The sequence below is a fragment of the Haemaphysalis longicornis genome, unplaced genomic scaffold (assembly GCF_048455015.1).
Source record: "Haemaphysalis longicornis isolate Haplotype H1 unplaced genomic scaffold, Haemaphysalis longicornis Haplotype H1 scaffold_9, whole genome shotgun sequence".
In the NCBI taxonomy this organism is placed as follows: Eukaryota; Metazoa; Arthropoda; class Arachnida; order Ixodida; family Ixodidae; genus Haemaphysalis; species Haemaphysalis longicornis.
The window spans coordinates 138,918,439-138,935,269 of record NW_027526460.1 but is presented as its reverse complement, the minus strand read 5'-3'; the positions used below and the strand labels follow the sequence as shown (position 1 = coordinate 138,935,269).

Below are 16,831 nucleotides of genomic sequence, written 5' to 3'. Positions count from 1 at the left end.
GTCAACCAACAAGTAGTTGCGGGCTTGCGTCGCAAAAGTCAAAACCGCCAGCAAAAATCAATAACCGAGCGTTTTATTAAACAGTTCCTTTAGGTCCTGAGTACTGTTTCTGTACCACGATCACAAATTATTTTATTTCTTTATGACGGGGAGTTTTTTTTTTAACGGGGATGTTAGCATCATCGTGAACCCCTCTACACAAAACGACAGAGAAAAATATTGATGCACTTGCACTCAAAGTGAAAGCTGTCGGAAATGTGGTGCATTGATTTCCCAGTGGTTCCCTTTTGTGGCTGTTGTGAGCACCTTGTGTTTATCTTCTGTTTATTTGTCTTTCGCCTTTGTCTTTCTGTGGTTTTTTTTTTCTTTTTCTGTGTTTTGCTTTTTGGGTGCGTGTTGTGTTTGTTTTTTGTTTAGGTTTTCTTTTTCTGTGTGTTGCTTTGTTTATCTGTTTGAACTCGGGCGCCCTAATGCCTTAAATTGGCCGATTTCTGGGCAGTCTCCAACATGGGTACGCGCCACGAAGCAAGGAACATCAACAATCATCGGGGAAGGCTGCGGGATATTCTTGAACGCCTAGGACTGCCATTTTCTTTTCCAGTGGTTTTCTTTTTAGGGGGCACAAAGAAGCCGGATCACTGTCACACCGTCCACTCATTCGCTGCAGAAATGGCTCCTCAGGCCGCGCTAGAACTATTCGCATCAGGTTGACTTTTGTGTTGTTATCCCACTCCTCTCTATTTTTACCCTCTTTTGAACTTACTCACAAAATCATTTCTTCTGCTCCCCTATTCTGTCTTACCTAGTTCGTGTTCCCGAGTAAAACAAATTCTTCTTTGCCAATCCCTCTAAGCGGATAAGCGTCATTTGACGTGCGTGACGCCCAACGGCATCGGAAAGACGACATTCCGGGCCCGTAATGGGCTCCGGAATGTCGGAAAACAGTGGCTACAGTATTTTTGTTCTATGACAGTACCGGTCAAAGAGTGCCTGCGTGATTTCGGGCTTTGCACAGAGCTTGCTCCGCATAGGCAGTGAAACAAACAGCGGAATAAATCCGGGGTGAAATCGAATGAATATACTTCCTGGAAATATCACATTTATACAACGAGTCTTTGGAGCGGGGCAATAAAACAGCGGTCAGTGAGCCTGTCATCGAACTTTTCTCTCACGCTGTATCTTTTACCGCGTGTGCAGCGCAAGGTATTAGATTACGTTTTTGTGGTTATTGCAAATACACATGGAATATCGTGGTGTAATAGACGTGTAACCCTTTCCGACACAGAAAAACGTTCATGTCCCATCTCTCATTTTTTTTTTGCCGGCTCATAGGTAGTGGTCGTCGGGCTATTTGTATACGAGGGTTTATTCACCAGGTCTCGTTTCAAGGCGACCAGTGCTCCAAAGGAACGAGCAGCGATGGCAGGTGTGACGACGGCCCCCTTGTGCCGCTACTCCTGACGCTTCTCCCGTTCCTCCCGGCGTCGAACCTCTTCGTGCCCGTCGGATTCGTGGTAGCGGAGAGGGTGCTCTACATCCCCAGGTACGTCGCATCGAACCAACAAAATTCCACACTAAAAATGGACAGCAAAATGCATTGAATACAGCATAGACGTTAACGAGGATGCGTTCAAAGCATTTCGCATAGTTCATGTACGACCCCCTGAGTACCGGGAAGCCGTAGAAATATCACCCCCCTGGGCGAAATATCATCAGAGCTTTGAATTCTTCTTTCCGTTTAGTGTAATAGGTACAGTTACCTTGAATACTAGTGTATGCAACATGAGAAATGCTTGCGTGTGTTTGAAGTTCGGCGATTGAGAACAATTCCTTAGTGTTGATGTGTAGGCTTCCGCAGCATTGATCTCATTATGCAGCCTGGTCCTTTGTGTCCCCATCTGATTACTTATCAGCGTGTGCCCTTTAAACAGATTTATTTTGTGTAATACAAACAACTTATGCCATTTCTTAAGGGTACGCAGCCCTCGGTGTTTATAGTGAAGCTGGTAAGAGCAAGAAAGTGGGCGTGACTGGCTACTTAAAGTTGCTTGGAAATTGCAAACGTTGTTGGAAATTCGTAGAACAGTAGCCAGGCAGAAGTCCAATTTAATAACTACTGTATTTTCTCTCCACAACTCGCACTGTTCAATGTCACAACTCTTTTAGCTGCCGTTCTTGTTGAAAATTTGTTACATAAGTGACAGCGTTGCACAAGTCTGGCAGTGCTGCACAATGAGAACTGTGATGGCGAATCGTAAATTCGGACTAGTACACAATCACTGCCAAATATAGCCACGAACAGAAATGAGTCTTGTATTTTCTGATCTAGCTAGTGTGTCACTGTTGTGAACTAGGTGCGAAACAGACAACGAAAATTTCCGCAACAAAATGAAACAGGTGTACACGTGAAAAAGAAACTATATTTCAGTTTATTGGTTTTGCACATTCGAGAAATTTTTTGTTTACAGACGTTATCTCCTCAACAATTCAGAGACAGCTGTGGGAGTCGTCGCGCTTGTAGTCTGCGACTTCTGGTAATTAATTAGCAGTTACAACCTGGGGCTATGAACCAAATTGAAAGCCCGGAGGAAACCTTCAGACAACGGTCAAATAGTTTTTTTAATATACACGCCTCATAAAATTTGGTTGTTCTGCATCCTAGGCCGCCAAGGGAAAATGTGTGAGAGCACCTGCTATTGTATGGTCGATAAATAGGGCAAAGCTGTCGACACATTTTAGAGCTTTTTGTAAGGCACAGCGCCTAATCAAAACAGTTGCAATGTATGTCGCAGCATTGAATCGTTCCCATCACCGCAAATTTGTAGTTAAACAACGTCACTTCTTAAGACCGGATAATACAGCATATGAGACTGAAATGGTTACCCAGAAGAATTACCCAAGAACGCTGAAAAACCGCACAAGCTTCTCTGAGGAAATTTTTGAGCGCGCACATTGCAGTTTCTGCATAAAATATGCGCTTGCCAGTAAAATGGACGCGCGTAGAAGACCGCAATAAGTTTAAGTACGGACGGAATGAGTTGCTATAGGTACAAGGACACCGGCGTAATAAGGACGTTTATTTCAAATGTGAACGTGTGCCTGTCAGCAAGCTAGTCAAATCGAGCTTCAACTTCGTCGTTTTTCACTCAGCCTCCAGGCGATCTCTGAGCCCCCTTCCTCTTCGTTGAGCGCCTGATCAAATTCTCCGCAGTCTCGGCGCCTCAGTACAGATTTCGCCCGCAATGCCACGACGATAAGGCTGCGAATCAACTCTGTGCTCACGCAATGGGTCTGCGGGGCTATATTATTTCTTAATGGTATAATCAGTGCTAAAGCGACGCAATGGGGGAGCTTTGGTAGCCTGTTGAAGAGCATGCACAAAACGCGTTGGCTGTTTAGACTAATGCATCTTTATTTCCTCTTCGGTTAAAAGTACACGAGAGTAGCTGCCGTTCTACACAAGTGGTCGACGGTCAGCACACCGTCGTTGTCTGCTACAAAGTCTTCTACCAGGCTTTTGCTCTCTTTTGGCGCTTAATGAAACCGGTATGTAGGCAACCTGGGGGAAATTATTATTATTTTATTAACAGCTCCTGCGCGACAAAACTTTTTACACCGCAATCCTCGCTACAAAATACGTTAAAACTGCTGCAGGGGGATTACACCCATTTCTTGTCCTTGTCCCAACGCCCCTCTCTACCTTCTCTGGGTCGAGAAATGGTTGGTAGTGCATTGAACACCTTTGGTTTTCGGCGGGTGTTGGAAGAATGTGCAATTGGTGTTTATTAGGTAATAGCAATCTCGTGACTTATTCAACATAGCAATTACGCCGATCTTTTAACTTCGCATTACGATACAAAGTTTTTTGCAAATGTCTGTGCTGACTTGTACATGCTACTGATATGCCTAATTCCAAAATGACCGCTAAGATGCCTAGTTGTTGCAAAGATGCCACAGTCCCTGCAAAATAGTTTACCCTCGGTGGCTATAAAACCAAAGGAGGAGACGTTTGCGTAAGGCAACGCAGTATAGACTCATTCGCCCCTTGCTTAGTTATGTGGTCAACGTGTTATAATTGCTGAGAGTGCTGAATGTGTCAGTATTTCGGAGTGCCAATGTGGCGTGCCGCGAACCCATAATTAAGGGCGCGTATTTATGGACACCCTAAAATGTTTCTTACTCTTTTCTCTCCAAAGGTGGCCTTACGCCTTTAAACGTTGTTTTCCATGGGACAAGATGTTTAATTATGTGTCAAAATGGGTGCAAAAAGTTCATTTTATTGTTAACCGCAAACAGGCGCTTGCTCTGTCGCGCGCGTCAACAACGACGAACAAACAAGCGACCACTTTCCAACCAAACACTGACAGATAATCAATAAATGGCTCGTTGTGCACCGGTGTTGGGACCTCTCTACAAGTGCCATGTGTAGAAACGGTGCACCCTACAGGTTTCTACCAGCGGAGCTGTTTCAGCTCTCTTCTGTCCGCGCGGATCGTTAACAGGAAATTCCGCTCGCCGAAGGGGAGAGGGAGAAAATGCTAGGCCAAGAAGTGTGAGGGAAAGTGGCGCAGCGGGAAAGAAGCCAACGAGCAGGTGTTGGGAGTGTGCGCGTCAACAAAAAAAAACTGCAGAAATTCATGGAATTATCTACCAATGCGTAGCATTCTTTTGCCCCTTGTCTAACTGTGAGTTCATTACACTCAATTCTTTTGGTTCTTCAAAATTCTGTTATCTCTATTTACGCTATTATAACGCGTACATCTGTTACTTCCGCCAAATGTGCATTTTTGTGCAAATGAAGAGCGTTCCACGGTTAGCCATTTTCTCTACATTTTTCTACGTTCTCTATTTTCTAGTTTTCAACATTCTGTCTGACCAGTAACCTCAATTTACGCTATTATAACGGTTAAATGTGTTACTTCCGCAACATCTTCATTTTTGTGGAATTGCAGGGCGTTACATGGGTCGCCATTTTATAAATATTTCTTTCTATCTTTCCTTTTTTTGGTTTTTCGAAGTTTCACGCTGTTATTACGAATACAGGTGTTACTTCCGCCACATCTACTATATTGTGGAAATGCAAGGCGTTACACCGTTCCCTATTTTCGCTATTTTTTTTCTATTTTTGTATTTCTTCCTCTTTCAAAATTGTGACACACCAATTATCTCTATTTACGCTATTAGTATAACTATTGAAGTTGAACTTTCGGGACATCTGCACTTTTCTGGAAATGGAGGGTATGAATCTCAATTTTCGCTAGTTTTTTTTTCGATTTTCTTAGTTGGGTATGAATCTCAATTTTCGCTAGTTTTTTTTCGATTTTCTTAGTTTTTGGCATTTGGAAATTCTTTCTCGCCAATTATCTTAATTTACGCTATTATAACGATTAAAGGTGCGAAATTTGTGACATCGGTAGTTTTGTGGAAATGCACGGCGTTCCACGGTTCGCCATTCTCACTATTCATTTATCTATTTTTCCTATTTTTTTGGTTTTTCAAACTTCTGTCCCACCAATTATCTCCATTTTCTCCATTACAGCGATTAAAGGTCGAAATTCCGCGAAGTCTGCATTTTTATGGAGCTGCAGGGCGTTACACAATCATGGCAGGGGGAGGGGAGGTACTCGGCAAAGATTGCTACACATTAACAAACGCTTTCCATGGTCGTAATCGAACTTGGGTACGTCGCGTTATGAAGATGGGGTATATCCGATTGCGCTATCACCGCATTCGGAGCGCGTAGCATTTGCTTTGCGTTCGTAGCGGCAGCGTTGGCTTTGGAATTTGGCTAAGTTGGACTTAGCCAAAGTCCAAAGCCAAAGAGTTGAAGCGGACTTTGGTTTGGGGAGGATTGAAGGCTTTAGGAGGGTGGATTGTGTACTTCGATTTACCTAAGTTTGCATGAAAAAAAAAAACTACGTTTTTAACCATATTTCTCTTAGGAAAGGGCCGGCCCTAAGAAAAGACAAGTTGAAGCTAGTTAAGACCACCAGCTCCGTTGCTTCTTCAGTCTTCGCATCTCAGTTGGGAAGGTGGCCGAATTTCTTTTTTTATCTCACGGGCCTAGACAATGACAGCGGTAAATGTTCTTGTATGAGACGAAGAATGCCGACAGAAGAAACAACAGCGTCTCGGAGGAATACTGACAAAGTCATTGTCGAATAAACTAATCGTTAAATTCGTGTGGAGTCTTCCCTTTCCTCAGCATAGCTTTCCAAAACTTGTGAGCTGCTTCAGGAAAACTTGCCACACTAAGGTGACGCAAATGTGGTTACCGGAAGGTCTTCCCATTGTGCCCTTCGCAGCGTTGGCTTCTGTCTCCTGGTCGCCCAGGGCTTCTCCCGCCTCCGCGTGCGGGGGCTCGCTCTAGGGTGCACCATCTCCTTCTGCACACTGGTGATGCTGTTCGCCGCGCGCACCTGGCATCGGAATGCAGTGTGGGCCTCCCGAGAGGCTCTCTTTGTGTGAGTTTTCCTCTATGCTTTCTGTTTAGTATTGGTCAGAACGCAGACGACCTGTTAGCTACTAGAGGGCGTGTGATAAAGCTGAATTAGCTTTCTCAGCAGCGGATTCTCCGCCTCAACTGGACAGCGGGAACAATGTAACTTGCGCTACGGCTATATAAAGCGGATAAATAATACGTTGTCGCAGTGACGAACGGCTCCGGCATTTTCTTTATAGATGTGAGTAAGCATATCTGAATTACAGTGAAGTGGCCAGTTCGGCAAGCCGTACGGGTTCATGGTATGACACAGCGCAAAAGACAATATACAAAAGAAAGGAACACCGGACGAGCGTTGACTCTCAACTGAAATTCATTGATCAAGTATTCTATTGATACAAAACTCAATCATCGCTCTGTGTATGTTCTGTGTTCCTTTTTATAATGTTTTTTGCGCCGTAGTTATAACATGAAACATATCTGAACACATGTAAATGTATGTATTTACATTTTCTTGCATTTATCACCAAATGATTTACTTCTCCTATACAGATGTTGACCTCTCATTTTCATTCGTAGTATATAAACCCCCAAACAAAGCGCACGGTGTTTCTTCATTTAGATAAAGGAGAGAAAAAACCACATGTTTTAAAATGACCGCTAAGCAAAGTACCTGCACTTCATCGCCAAACATTTATAGGAAGCTACAAGAGATGCCCTCTCTGAGTTGAGGCAGTACCTTCTTCAGTCTTCATCGTCCGCATTTTAAACTCGTTTTGAAAACACAATGAACCCGTTTGTCCATTGTAGGTCTGGCATAAAGGATGTTCCGCAAAATGCCAAGGTGCATTACAACTACGCCAACCTGCAGAAGGATCTCGACAACTCCGTGCTGGCCATCGAGCACTACCAGGTGGCCCTCAAGTACGTTTTTCTATGCATAGCGCTATATGGTAGTACGACTGACTGCTCCAGTCCGGATATATGCTCCAGGGATTGCAAGTAGTGTTTTATTTCCTCATGCAGAGTATTCGTGGTGTTTTTCTCGCCGAAATATTTCTTACAAGAATGGTTCTTCTGAGACAGTGTAACCCAAACACATGAAATAACTCCCCCAGCTACTTGCCAAAAGCTGCAGTCCTGGTACGACAGCATAACAGATTGCGTAGGGGGTATTCATTGCTTGTGAAGATTATTACGTGCTCAAAGTAGGTGTTTTCTTTTCTTTGTAAAGAAAAATTCGAAGTCTATGACTATAGTTTACGTGGCAATGTTTGGGAATCAGTCGATAACCACTCGGAAATCATGGAAGGTTCAAAGGTGCGTTCCAGTTATTTATAGACAGCAAAATACCGAAGGAAGGCGGTGGAGGAAGGTTTACTTGGAGCAAGAAGTACTTAATTTTCCGACCCATGGCGAGGGAGCCCTCATAAACTGTCTTTTGAAATGCAACGAAACCTTAGTCGTTCAAAATGTCCCGAAATTAATTTAGCGTGCACAGTCAAAGAACGTCAGAAGTACTGCCCTGTCAGATGGGTGTATCATTTTTGTAAAGTCAAAACTTAGGTCGTGTCCTTGCTAATTTCAGCGACTAGCTGAATTCATAATCACAGTGTTTTAACCATAACATCAATGAATGGATGGTTTGCGTCTTCAAGGTAATTAAAAAATTGTGTTCTTAGTTCATTAGTCTGTTGTGCAACAAAAGCAGCAAAAGAGATATATTGTTTTAAATTAACAAATTTTCTTGTCCGCAACAGTTTTTGCGCGACTCTTGAAGAGAAAAAAAAAGGATCACCACCTTTTTCCCGTGGCATGCGTACAGGCTCTGGCCTAACCACGCAAGTGCGCACAACAACCTGGGAACGCTGCTGACGTCAGCGGAAGATGCCGAACGTCACTTCCTCCAGGCTCTGAAGATCAACCCTAGCCACCCCGGGGCCCATTTCAACCTTGCATCTTTGTACTGGTGGGTACTTTGCAATGTCCTGGCAGTCCCATTTTGTTTAATGCACCATTCCGTAAACGGGTACACAATAATGTTTTGCCAAGTTTATTACGTTACGACGACAGTTAATACACACCTTCTCGAAGTAAATTAACGTTCCCTTTTCCTATTTTCACAACTAAAGCGTCATAGATATCGACGCCACTGTTTGGTTTCTTGTCAAAGTTACTGCGGCTGGCGTAAACACTACGGGTGAGTCATTGAGGTAGACGGACGCTCGCACTTGGCAGACGTTTGAAAACTGTGACTTTTTGCGGGCGTGCTTCCTCGCCGCAAGCCAGATTCAAGCGAAAGATGATAATTACCAAGGAAGCCTCCAGATCGAATTTTTCTAACTCATAATGCGATTTCACTGCTTTTTATGTATGTATACAGACGTATACCGGCACTTCTATTTTGAATAATGGTTAAACCCGCAGGCAAGGCGCTCCTCTCCGTCTCCAAACGCGTCTTGCCGCCTCGAAATAAACAGAAAGAAAAGTTGAGAAATCCCAAGTCACAAGATACGCCTGCTTAGTCTGAATTAACCGAACAGTTTACAAACGTCGACGTATTCCATTCTTCGGTTGCCTTAACAGGAGTGCGTGACGGCGTCAGCGGTAGTGTTGAGAACGCGAAATTGGTCTCTTGCGCATGCTGTCACATCTTTTGTTACGAAAAACGCCATCTAGCTGCTGGAGTAGACTTATCAACGCAATAACTGGGTCATATAAGTATCAGGATCTGCTGCATGTTCTGTGTGGGAGTGCAGCGCTGGCCGCAGGCATAATCAGGATTAACAGGGTGGAGCGACAATAATTGGAACACTTTGAAATTTTTTCCTGAACGGACCACGGCTCTGTTCGTGCTCAAACTTCGCACGAAGGTCGCATTTTTTGGTCTATTTTGTTTGACGCCGGGAACAACGACGGTACTTAGCTGTTTATTCTGAAAATAAATAAAAACGATTTTATCCGATGGCAAAATGGTGGCTGATTTGGACGTTCGAGCCAGCGCAAGTTGATCTTAGAACGACGGCGCCACCTGGGGCATGCAGAGCGAAACGCACGTTTCGGATTCGCGGTAAAAAGGAGCCAAATGGTGGAGTAGTTGGTGTAGCAATATACAATTTGCTGTCGTAGTCCCCTTTTTTTGTTCTGACGTCCAGCAAAAGGCTGCCTTCGCAAACCTGTTGGCCTCCTTGCCTCAACCTAACTTCCTGCTACACTACTCCTCCGGCTTGCGTAAACCTATGCGAATAAATGCAGAGTTAAGGAAACGCGTGGCAGCGCCTTTTACGTACTACTTTACCGAAGGTCACGCCGTGTATAAAGGGGAAGCGCAGTACAGGCTATAGTGGGCGCGACGTTGCCTGAAAAACCCCTTACGTCTCAACAACCAAATTGTTTCGCAGTTCTGATCGCAGTGCACATACACCGGTCACATGACGAGCACAGTGGCATGTACTAGGCCCCTGTCGCGACCTCAATAGCATCATCATGGGTATCATTTTGACCATACAATCGAAATTGTGAAAGAGGGGAGAGTGATGGATGGGTTGGAAGATGGGCGGAGTCCTCTGTCCGTAAGACCGCTGCAATAGCTCCGGCCTTATGACTCTGTAGATCCGTTCTAATTGGTCCTGTAGAGCTTCGCTGGCCAGAGCCGTCTCCCAAGTTTCCTATGGAGTGTGCGTTGTTATGTGCCATTCAAATGACGGGGCATTTTCGTTTCCTGCGGAAAAGATAGGCTTTTTTTAATTTAAAGCATTTTTCATTGTATTTGTTAAGGAACCAATTTCCACTTGCGGGGGAAGGTGTACCTCTGAATATTTTTAAGTGTTTGTGCATCTTGCGCACATAAGTCTTTGTGGGGCCTACACAGCCTATTTGTGTTCTGATTTTGTTGAGAGGAGCGAATGAAAAATTGGCGGGCTTGAACAAGCAAAGCTCACCAAAGCGCATTGCACTTACTACTCCAGCCAAACACAGTGAAATACCACTTGAACGAACGTCACTTAAACTAACTATTTAGTTGTGCGAACTTGCCACTGAAGCGCCATTGATTCCAATGCAAACGCCCTTCAGTTTAATGAAATTCAGAGCAGTGTGCATTTCAGTCCTACAAACGTATTCCATGGCACCATCCTACTCCTCCCAGGTCACATTTATCACTTCAACAAGTACAACACGCACATTTTGCAGCTCATTTCTCGCTGAGAACCGCGTTTTATTACCGTCCGACCAATAAAAGGCCCCATTTTAACTTTGAACTGGATTGGCTACCTACATATTCTTGTAGTCAGCCGAAGTCATAGACATAGCCACAGCTACAGCTTTAGCCCCACTTGAGTAAACTAGAAAATCCCTACAACCACTACAACCACCAAGACAACCCATTAGCGTGCTGGTTATTCATGAGTACCAAACGAAAGCGCCTTTATAGACGAAAAACTGGATGTTTTGCGTAGGCTCATGGTTCAGGAGAGCTTGGACACAGCGATTCAATTCATGACCACTGCAGCCTAAGTGCACAGGTGCAGGAAAAGATTGCTGCAGTGTACACAAGTTGCTAAATAACGAATATCCGTTCGAAATGAGCATAATGACAAATAAATGGGTTGAAATATAATTCAAGCACCCCATGTTTCCTTTAGCTTGTGTTAACACGCTGCAACATACCTATTTCAGTTGAGTGAACTTTCGCTATAACAAACTTTTTCCTGAGGTCCCTTGAAGTTCGTTCAAGTGAAGTTTTACGGTAACAAAAATTCACCTGTGCTCGCTGCCGCAGCAAGTGGCGTATTGATTACACCAAAATCGTTTACTAGCCATAAGTCATAAAACTACAAAAAATCTGTTTACTATTCTCCTCACAGGAAACTGTAGGCTAGTTAATAAGTATAGAAAGCAAAATATCCCCGTGGATTTTTACAGTGACCACTGTTACTCGTTTATTACACGAGGTACTTTTTCTGGGTCCGCATCCGCCGCAGTGTGTCTTTTACTGGTCTCACGGAGGATGAGTGGATGATGCCAGATCTTAGCACCACAATGTAACCACCAGCTCGAAGTTCTGGGAATCGATCTCTCGACCACTTGCTTCTGAAGAGGGCATCGTAAGGCGTGGTTGAGTAGAAGCTGTAATTTCCGGTTAGGGATCCAAGGTTTGGGGTGTGGTGTTATGCTGCCGGGGCGGAATAATAATTCATATCGCTCCTAGACTTTCCGCAACCAGAAAACGCAACGTAAAAAAACACGACGTGTATGCTTTGTCATATTCGTTTCTCTGAGTAAACAGGCGCCCCAAGAATAGCGCACTGAAGGTTTTTCAGAGACTGGCCCCTATTCTTTCTTTCGGAGGACTTGCAAAGCAGAAATCTGCAACTGTTTTTTCCTGCTGTTCAAAACACAAAGATGTGATTCTGTCATATTAAGAAAACTCGAACACTGTTTTTTTTTTCTCTTTCTGCCTACTTTTAATGATTCTTTGTTCTCAAGATGAATGGACAGTGGCAAGCCAAATATCCTATTCGTATTCGTGGGGGTAATTTAAACAATTGAAAGCAGGTGCGTCATGGTTACATCTATTTCTTTTCGTTCCCGTGTCACCTGGTCTTGTCGCGTAGCAAGCGAGGCGAGAAGGAGCTCGCCCGAAGGCTGCTCGAGCGCGCCGTCGAGCTGGAGCCGGACTTCTGCGAGGCGTACTCGTCGCTCGCAGCGCTGGCCGCCGATGAGGGAAGCGCGGCCAAGGCCGAGAAGCTGCACCGGCTCGCGCTGCTCAGCGACCCGCGCAACGCCGACGCCCATAACCACTACGGAACGTTCCTCCAGGCTCAAGGTGAGACCGCTGTGGCCACCTTCCGTGTTTCAAGTGCGCTCTCCCTGTGCTGCTCTCAGCCCAAGGAGGCGGGTTCGATTCCTGGCCGCGGTGTATCCTCTTAAGATGGAGGCGAAAAGCGAAAACGCCCCCCGTGTGTAGAGATTTCGGCGCACGTTAAAGATCCAGGGCAGGCGGTGGGAATTATTCCGGAGCCTTCCACTACGGCGCGTCTCAGGCCAGGTGTAGCTTCGAGGAGTTAAACCCTACAACCCTACAACTCCTCATTACGAGGCTGAGAACGACAATGGTGAGAAGAAAATTCAGACATCCGCGATGTTATCCGACAAAGTTTTCGTGCTCTGCTGATTTTATGATTCTTAGCAAAATAACGTTGCTTCCTGCTCTTCTGGGTCTAATAAGCAATACATTTGCAGACAACTGACTTAGCTTAATGACTAAGCAAGGTAGTAGTATCGGAAGATATATAGCGGTGTCACTGGTAGACACATTGTTGTTTACCTAACTGAATTCGAGCCCTAAATTCATGCCTAGTGTATTTCTCATGGCCTACTTTTTGTTTAACCGCTTCCCAACTCAGAACCATAAATATACTTTATCGTTTTTATTTAGGTATTGATTTCTATAATGCAAGCGAGATGCAGGAGACAAACGCATAGGTACGGCTTTCATTTTACAATGACAAGCAGTAGCAAACAGCCAACGGGCATCAAACAAGAGGAAGTGCATTCGTACAGGAATCTCGCGCCGTTAAAATGTCCGGCATGCGGACACACGCGTCTAAAACACATGGCCGCTCTGGTGCATCATAGCGCAAACCCTCCTCACTGATTTAGGTAGCCTGTTCCACAAAAATCAACTTGGTGTAAGGAGTTTCACGCGCCGGTCAGTCATGAGGCCCTTTCATAAGCAGTACGGGCCCAGGAGGACAAAATCCTCATTTAACACTCCGTTAACAATCTCTGATAACACGTTAGAAGTCAGGGGTTTGCAATGATGTCTTGTGCTACGTTTTAAGGCCTGGGAGGCTGAGGAAAATTTATCACGCCTCGTAGATTTCGCGGCAACTGAAAATAGCGACATCAAAAACAGGTTATGGCTGAAGACCCAAGCTTATGCAGGAAAAAATACCTCAACGGAACACCCTCCTTAGCTACGGAGATTTACTAAAAATGGCAACTTCGATACTTTACTAATATATCTCTAAATTATCTGCCTAAGGTTACTGCTTAATACGCACACATAGCCGGTGCACACGCTCGGGATTTTTTGTTGCATTCTCGTTTTAGGGCAGAATTTAAAGACGCACAGGAAAAAAAAATTGCCGCAGCTTGCACTAGCTGTGTAAGGCTGGAGAAACAACAGAGCTGGCGGCCGCTTTCGCTTCGTCGGAGACCCGGCTGTTGCCCCTCACATGAGTTTCCGAACTCTCCGCTAAAAGTTCCCCATGACTGGCAGGCTCGGGTCGTTTTCCGTAGGCTTTCACATCTATCCCAAAGTGGACAGCGTTTGCACGCCGCCGGACCAAGCTAACCGTAAAAAAGGACGGAAGGAAGGAAGGAAGAAAGGAAAGAAGGAGCGAGCGAGCGAGCGAACAAGCGAGCGAACGAATGAACGAACGAACGACCCAGCGAGCTCTCACATGTGCTCACACTCGAGCAGGAGCGAGAGCCGGCTTCACTGTTACCCTATTTGCGGTATTGCGCCGTTTACCGGTGGCACTTTTTTTTTTCGTCGCGTCGGACAACTTACGGCCGGGTTAAACCGCTCCGCTGTAAAAACGTTGTACTTGTAGACTCCTCATAATCGCATTGCAGTAGTCGTAAATTTGCGGCCATCAATGTCGGTCGTACCAACCAGTAATGGCCATGTGCGAATGTTGTTCTCCCCAGGTCGCACCGAAGAGGCCGTGACGCAATACGAGCAGGCCCTGGAGCTGCACCCGAATCACACCATGGCACTGCTCAACGCGGCCAGGAGCCTGCGTAGCATGAAGCTCAACCTGCAGGCTGAGAGCCTCTACAAAAGGTGCATGTCATCGTCCGCTCTTACTTCCAGGGGTGTAAATCAACGCTGCACTGACAAGACCATGACATCAAGACAATTGCACGCGTCTAAGCGCAAATAATTGTGCGGGCGTTGGAACACAGTCTAGTGTGCATAGCAGGAAATCTACAACGCGGAAAAAAATTGTGAAAACAAGTGCTGGAGGGACGATCGAAGGACGAAACAAGTAGACGGAACACTGCGCTCACTGCCCCATCTACTTGCTTTGGATCACAAACTCGCCCAAGAAACCACACTCCTGAAGTAAAAAAATATTTCAGGCCTCCAGTAACGTTTTTAGGGTTGTCTAATATCCCCCTCCTCCTATGATTGTTGTATCAGCTACGCTTTGTACAGATAGCTTTTGCTGCAAATAGAAACAGAGCAATGGTTACGGACCATGGTCAAGATAATCTTCTGTGGAAAAGTTGAAGGAAAAAAACAGCCAAAACGATTGTGCATAGAAAATAGTCTGCAGCCGCTAAACAACTGGTATGTAAATACAAATTTGGACCCTGGCAGTCAATTTATGCGTTTCGACTGTGGGGAAAGGCGTCGCCTATGGGCAAAACTGGGAATTTTAAAACGGATTCAGGCTGTTAGGTTCATTGGTGAAAGGAAGAAATGTTCAGAAGCATAAAAAGAGACAATCTTATCGGTCTGCTGATATAACTTGTATTGCGAAAAATAACAAATCCTTGTGGGTACTTTTCTTCAGGTCTGGGAAAAAATAGCCACAAAAGCGGCTGTTTCGTCCAACGGCTGAGTCAGTCTTGCTCACCGTTCAGCACTGAGTAAGAGAAACATAAAGTTAGAGAACTGAACGTACACCGGTACGCAAAAAGCTTGGCTCTAAGCGGAACTGTAAGACTACAGTTCACTCTTACATAGAAGCACAAACAAATGAAAAATAAAAGCAGTGAGATGCTCACTTCGTATAATTAGGGAAACAAAAGTACAGACAACACCAACACAATAAAACAAAACTGTGGGTGTTCCTTTGCACGCAGTGTTTATACTGAAAAACCGACAATGATATTCAACAGTGCAACCAAGCGGGTGCTTACGCATGCGCTATAGTCTCAATGTAAAGGAGGCGCCGATTTCTACTACGTGTCTACAAAAATGGCCGTCATTACGGAAGCGGGTGCGAATTCCGGAGTGCAAATGCACTTGCTGCCCTGCCACGTACGAATTCTCGACGCAGCTATATGCTCGTCTACGTGCTGTCCCCTTTTACAGCGGCGCTTTGACTGGCTTACTCCCTGGCGCTATTTTGCGCCCGTAGACCGAGAAAAGCGCTCCGTACTGTCCTCATCTCGTCACTTCGACATACCCTATCTCCTTTCCGGCCACTTGTTCGACGGCGCGCCTTGAGAGGGAGTTTGTGGCAAACCGATTCGCCGTAGCTTGGGCGGTGCGCACTAAACTTTCTTACACCCTTTTCGGTCATAAAGGGTGTAAGATTCTTGTCCCATGGCGAACACCTTTAAAAGGTGTTTTGGCGAAAAAAGGTGTACGGATGAAAAAAGGGTGTTGGGTGAACACCCTAAAATTAAAGGTGTAAGGTTGTTCAACACCCTAAAATAATGGTGTGGCCAGGGCAGCAGCTACGCGGGGCAATGTGAATCGGCGGAGCGCGCACTATTCAACACACAGTCAACACGCACAAGTTACACTTGGGACACAAATGAATTGAGCAAAAAACCAACGGGATGCAAGCCGTACAGGGAGTGCATACTTACTTAGTAATACGTGTTCTCTTCTTCCTTTTATATCCAGCAGAGGAAAGCCCCCGATCTAGTCGGTGGGCTTGTCACAAAAAATAGATATTTTAGCGCGAATTCTGGAACTGTGCATTTTACTATCAGAATATACAAATCGACGCGTGGATTTGCTAAACTTTTTATTCACGAGGTATTTTTATGTTTCATAGCTTATAAATTTTATTAAATACCAAACAAATCTCCCCCGCCACCTCAACACCATTCAAAAAAGGTGTTCATTATTTCAACACCCTTTTTCCCGGAAGGGTGTAAAGCTACAAATTAGGGTGTTCGAAACTAAGAAAAAGGGCGTAAAGAAAAAGGGTGCAAGAAAAAGGGTGTAAGAAAAGACCGCCACCTTCGAAAAAAGGTAGAGACCTCCAACTTTGGAGGCATTTTATACCTGTTACACGGGTGGACTGTACATTTTCTATAAGCGGGGGGTGTTTTGTACCTCACGATGTTTAAAGCAATACGAAGTCGCATAATTTTTTATCGGTGAAGCTGCTTAAGCTTGAGCTAGTTTCGGTGGCGTTAGCAAAAAAATACAAAGAAAAAGAACCGCGGCACCTGTACAGGGTGCACCACCGCAGATAGGGTATTATAACAGTGAAGTCGGCTTTCGAGCTTGTTAGAGTGTGAGCACAAGAGGCGTATGCGAATGCGCACCTCTTACTATTCCAGTTCAAAGGTACTAGTCTTTTTTTTATTCTAAAAGGCAAAAAATTGCCGCAGCTTGCAATAGGGGTG

General features: G+C 45.0%; 1 protein-coding gene across 1 annotated transcript in view; it reads left to right on the top strand.

The window, feature by feature from the left end:
• LOC144153892 (protein O-mannosyl-transferase TMTC1-like) overlaps window positions 1-16,831 on the top strand; it is a 163,974-nt gene that overhangs the window by 132,113 nt on the left and 15,030 nt on the right. The window contains exons 8-13 of the mRNA XM_077685647.1: window positions 1,377-1,543; window positions 6,306-6,464; window positions 7,253-7,366; window positions 8,268-8,411; window positions 12,058-12,269; window positions 14,162-14,297. Coding sequence (XP_077541773.1) covers window positions 1,377-1,543; window positions 6,306-6,464; window positions 7,253-7,366; window positions 8,268-8,411; window positions 12,058-12,269; window positions 14,162-14,297 — 932 coding nt within the window. The remainder of the gene's footprint in view (window positions 1-1,376; window positions 1,544-6,305; window positions 6,465-7,252; window positions 7,367-8,267; window positions 8,412-12,057; window positions 12,270-14,161; window positions 14,298-16,831) is intronic.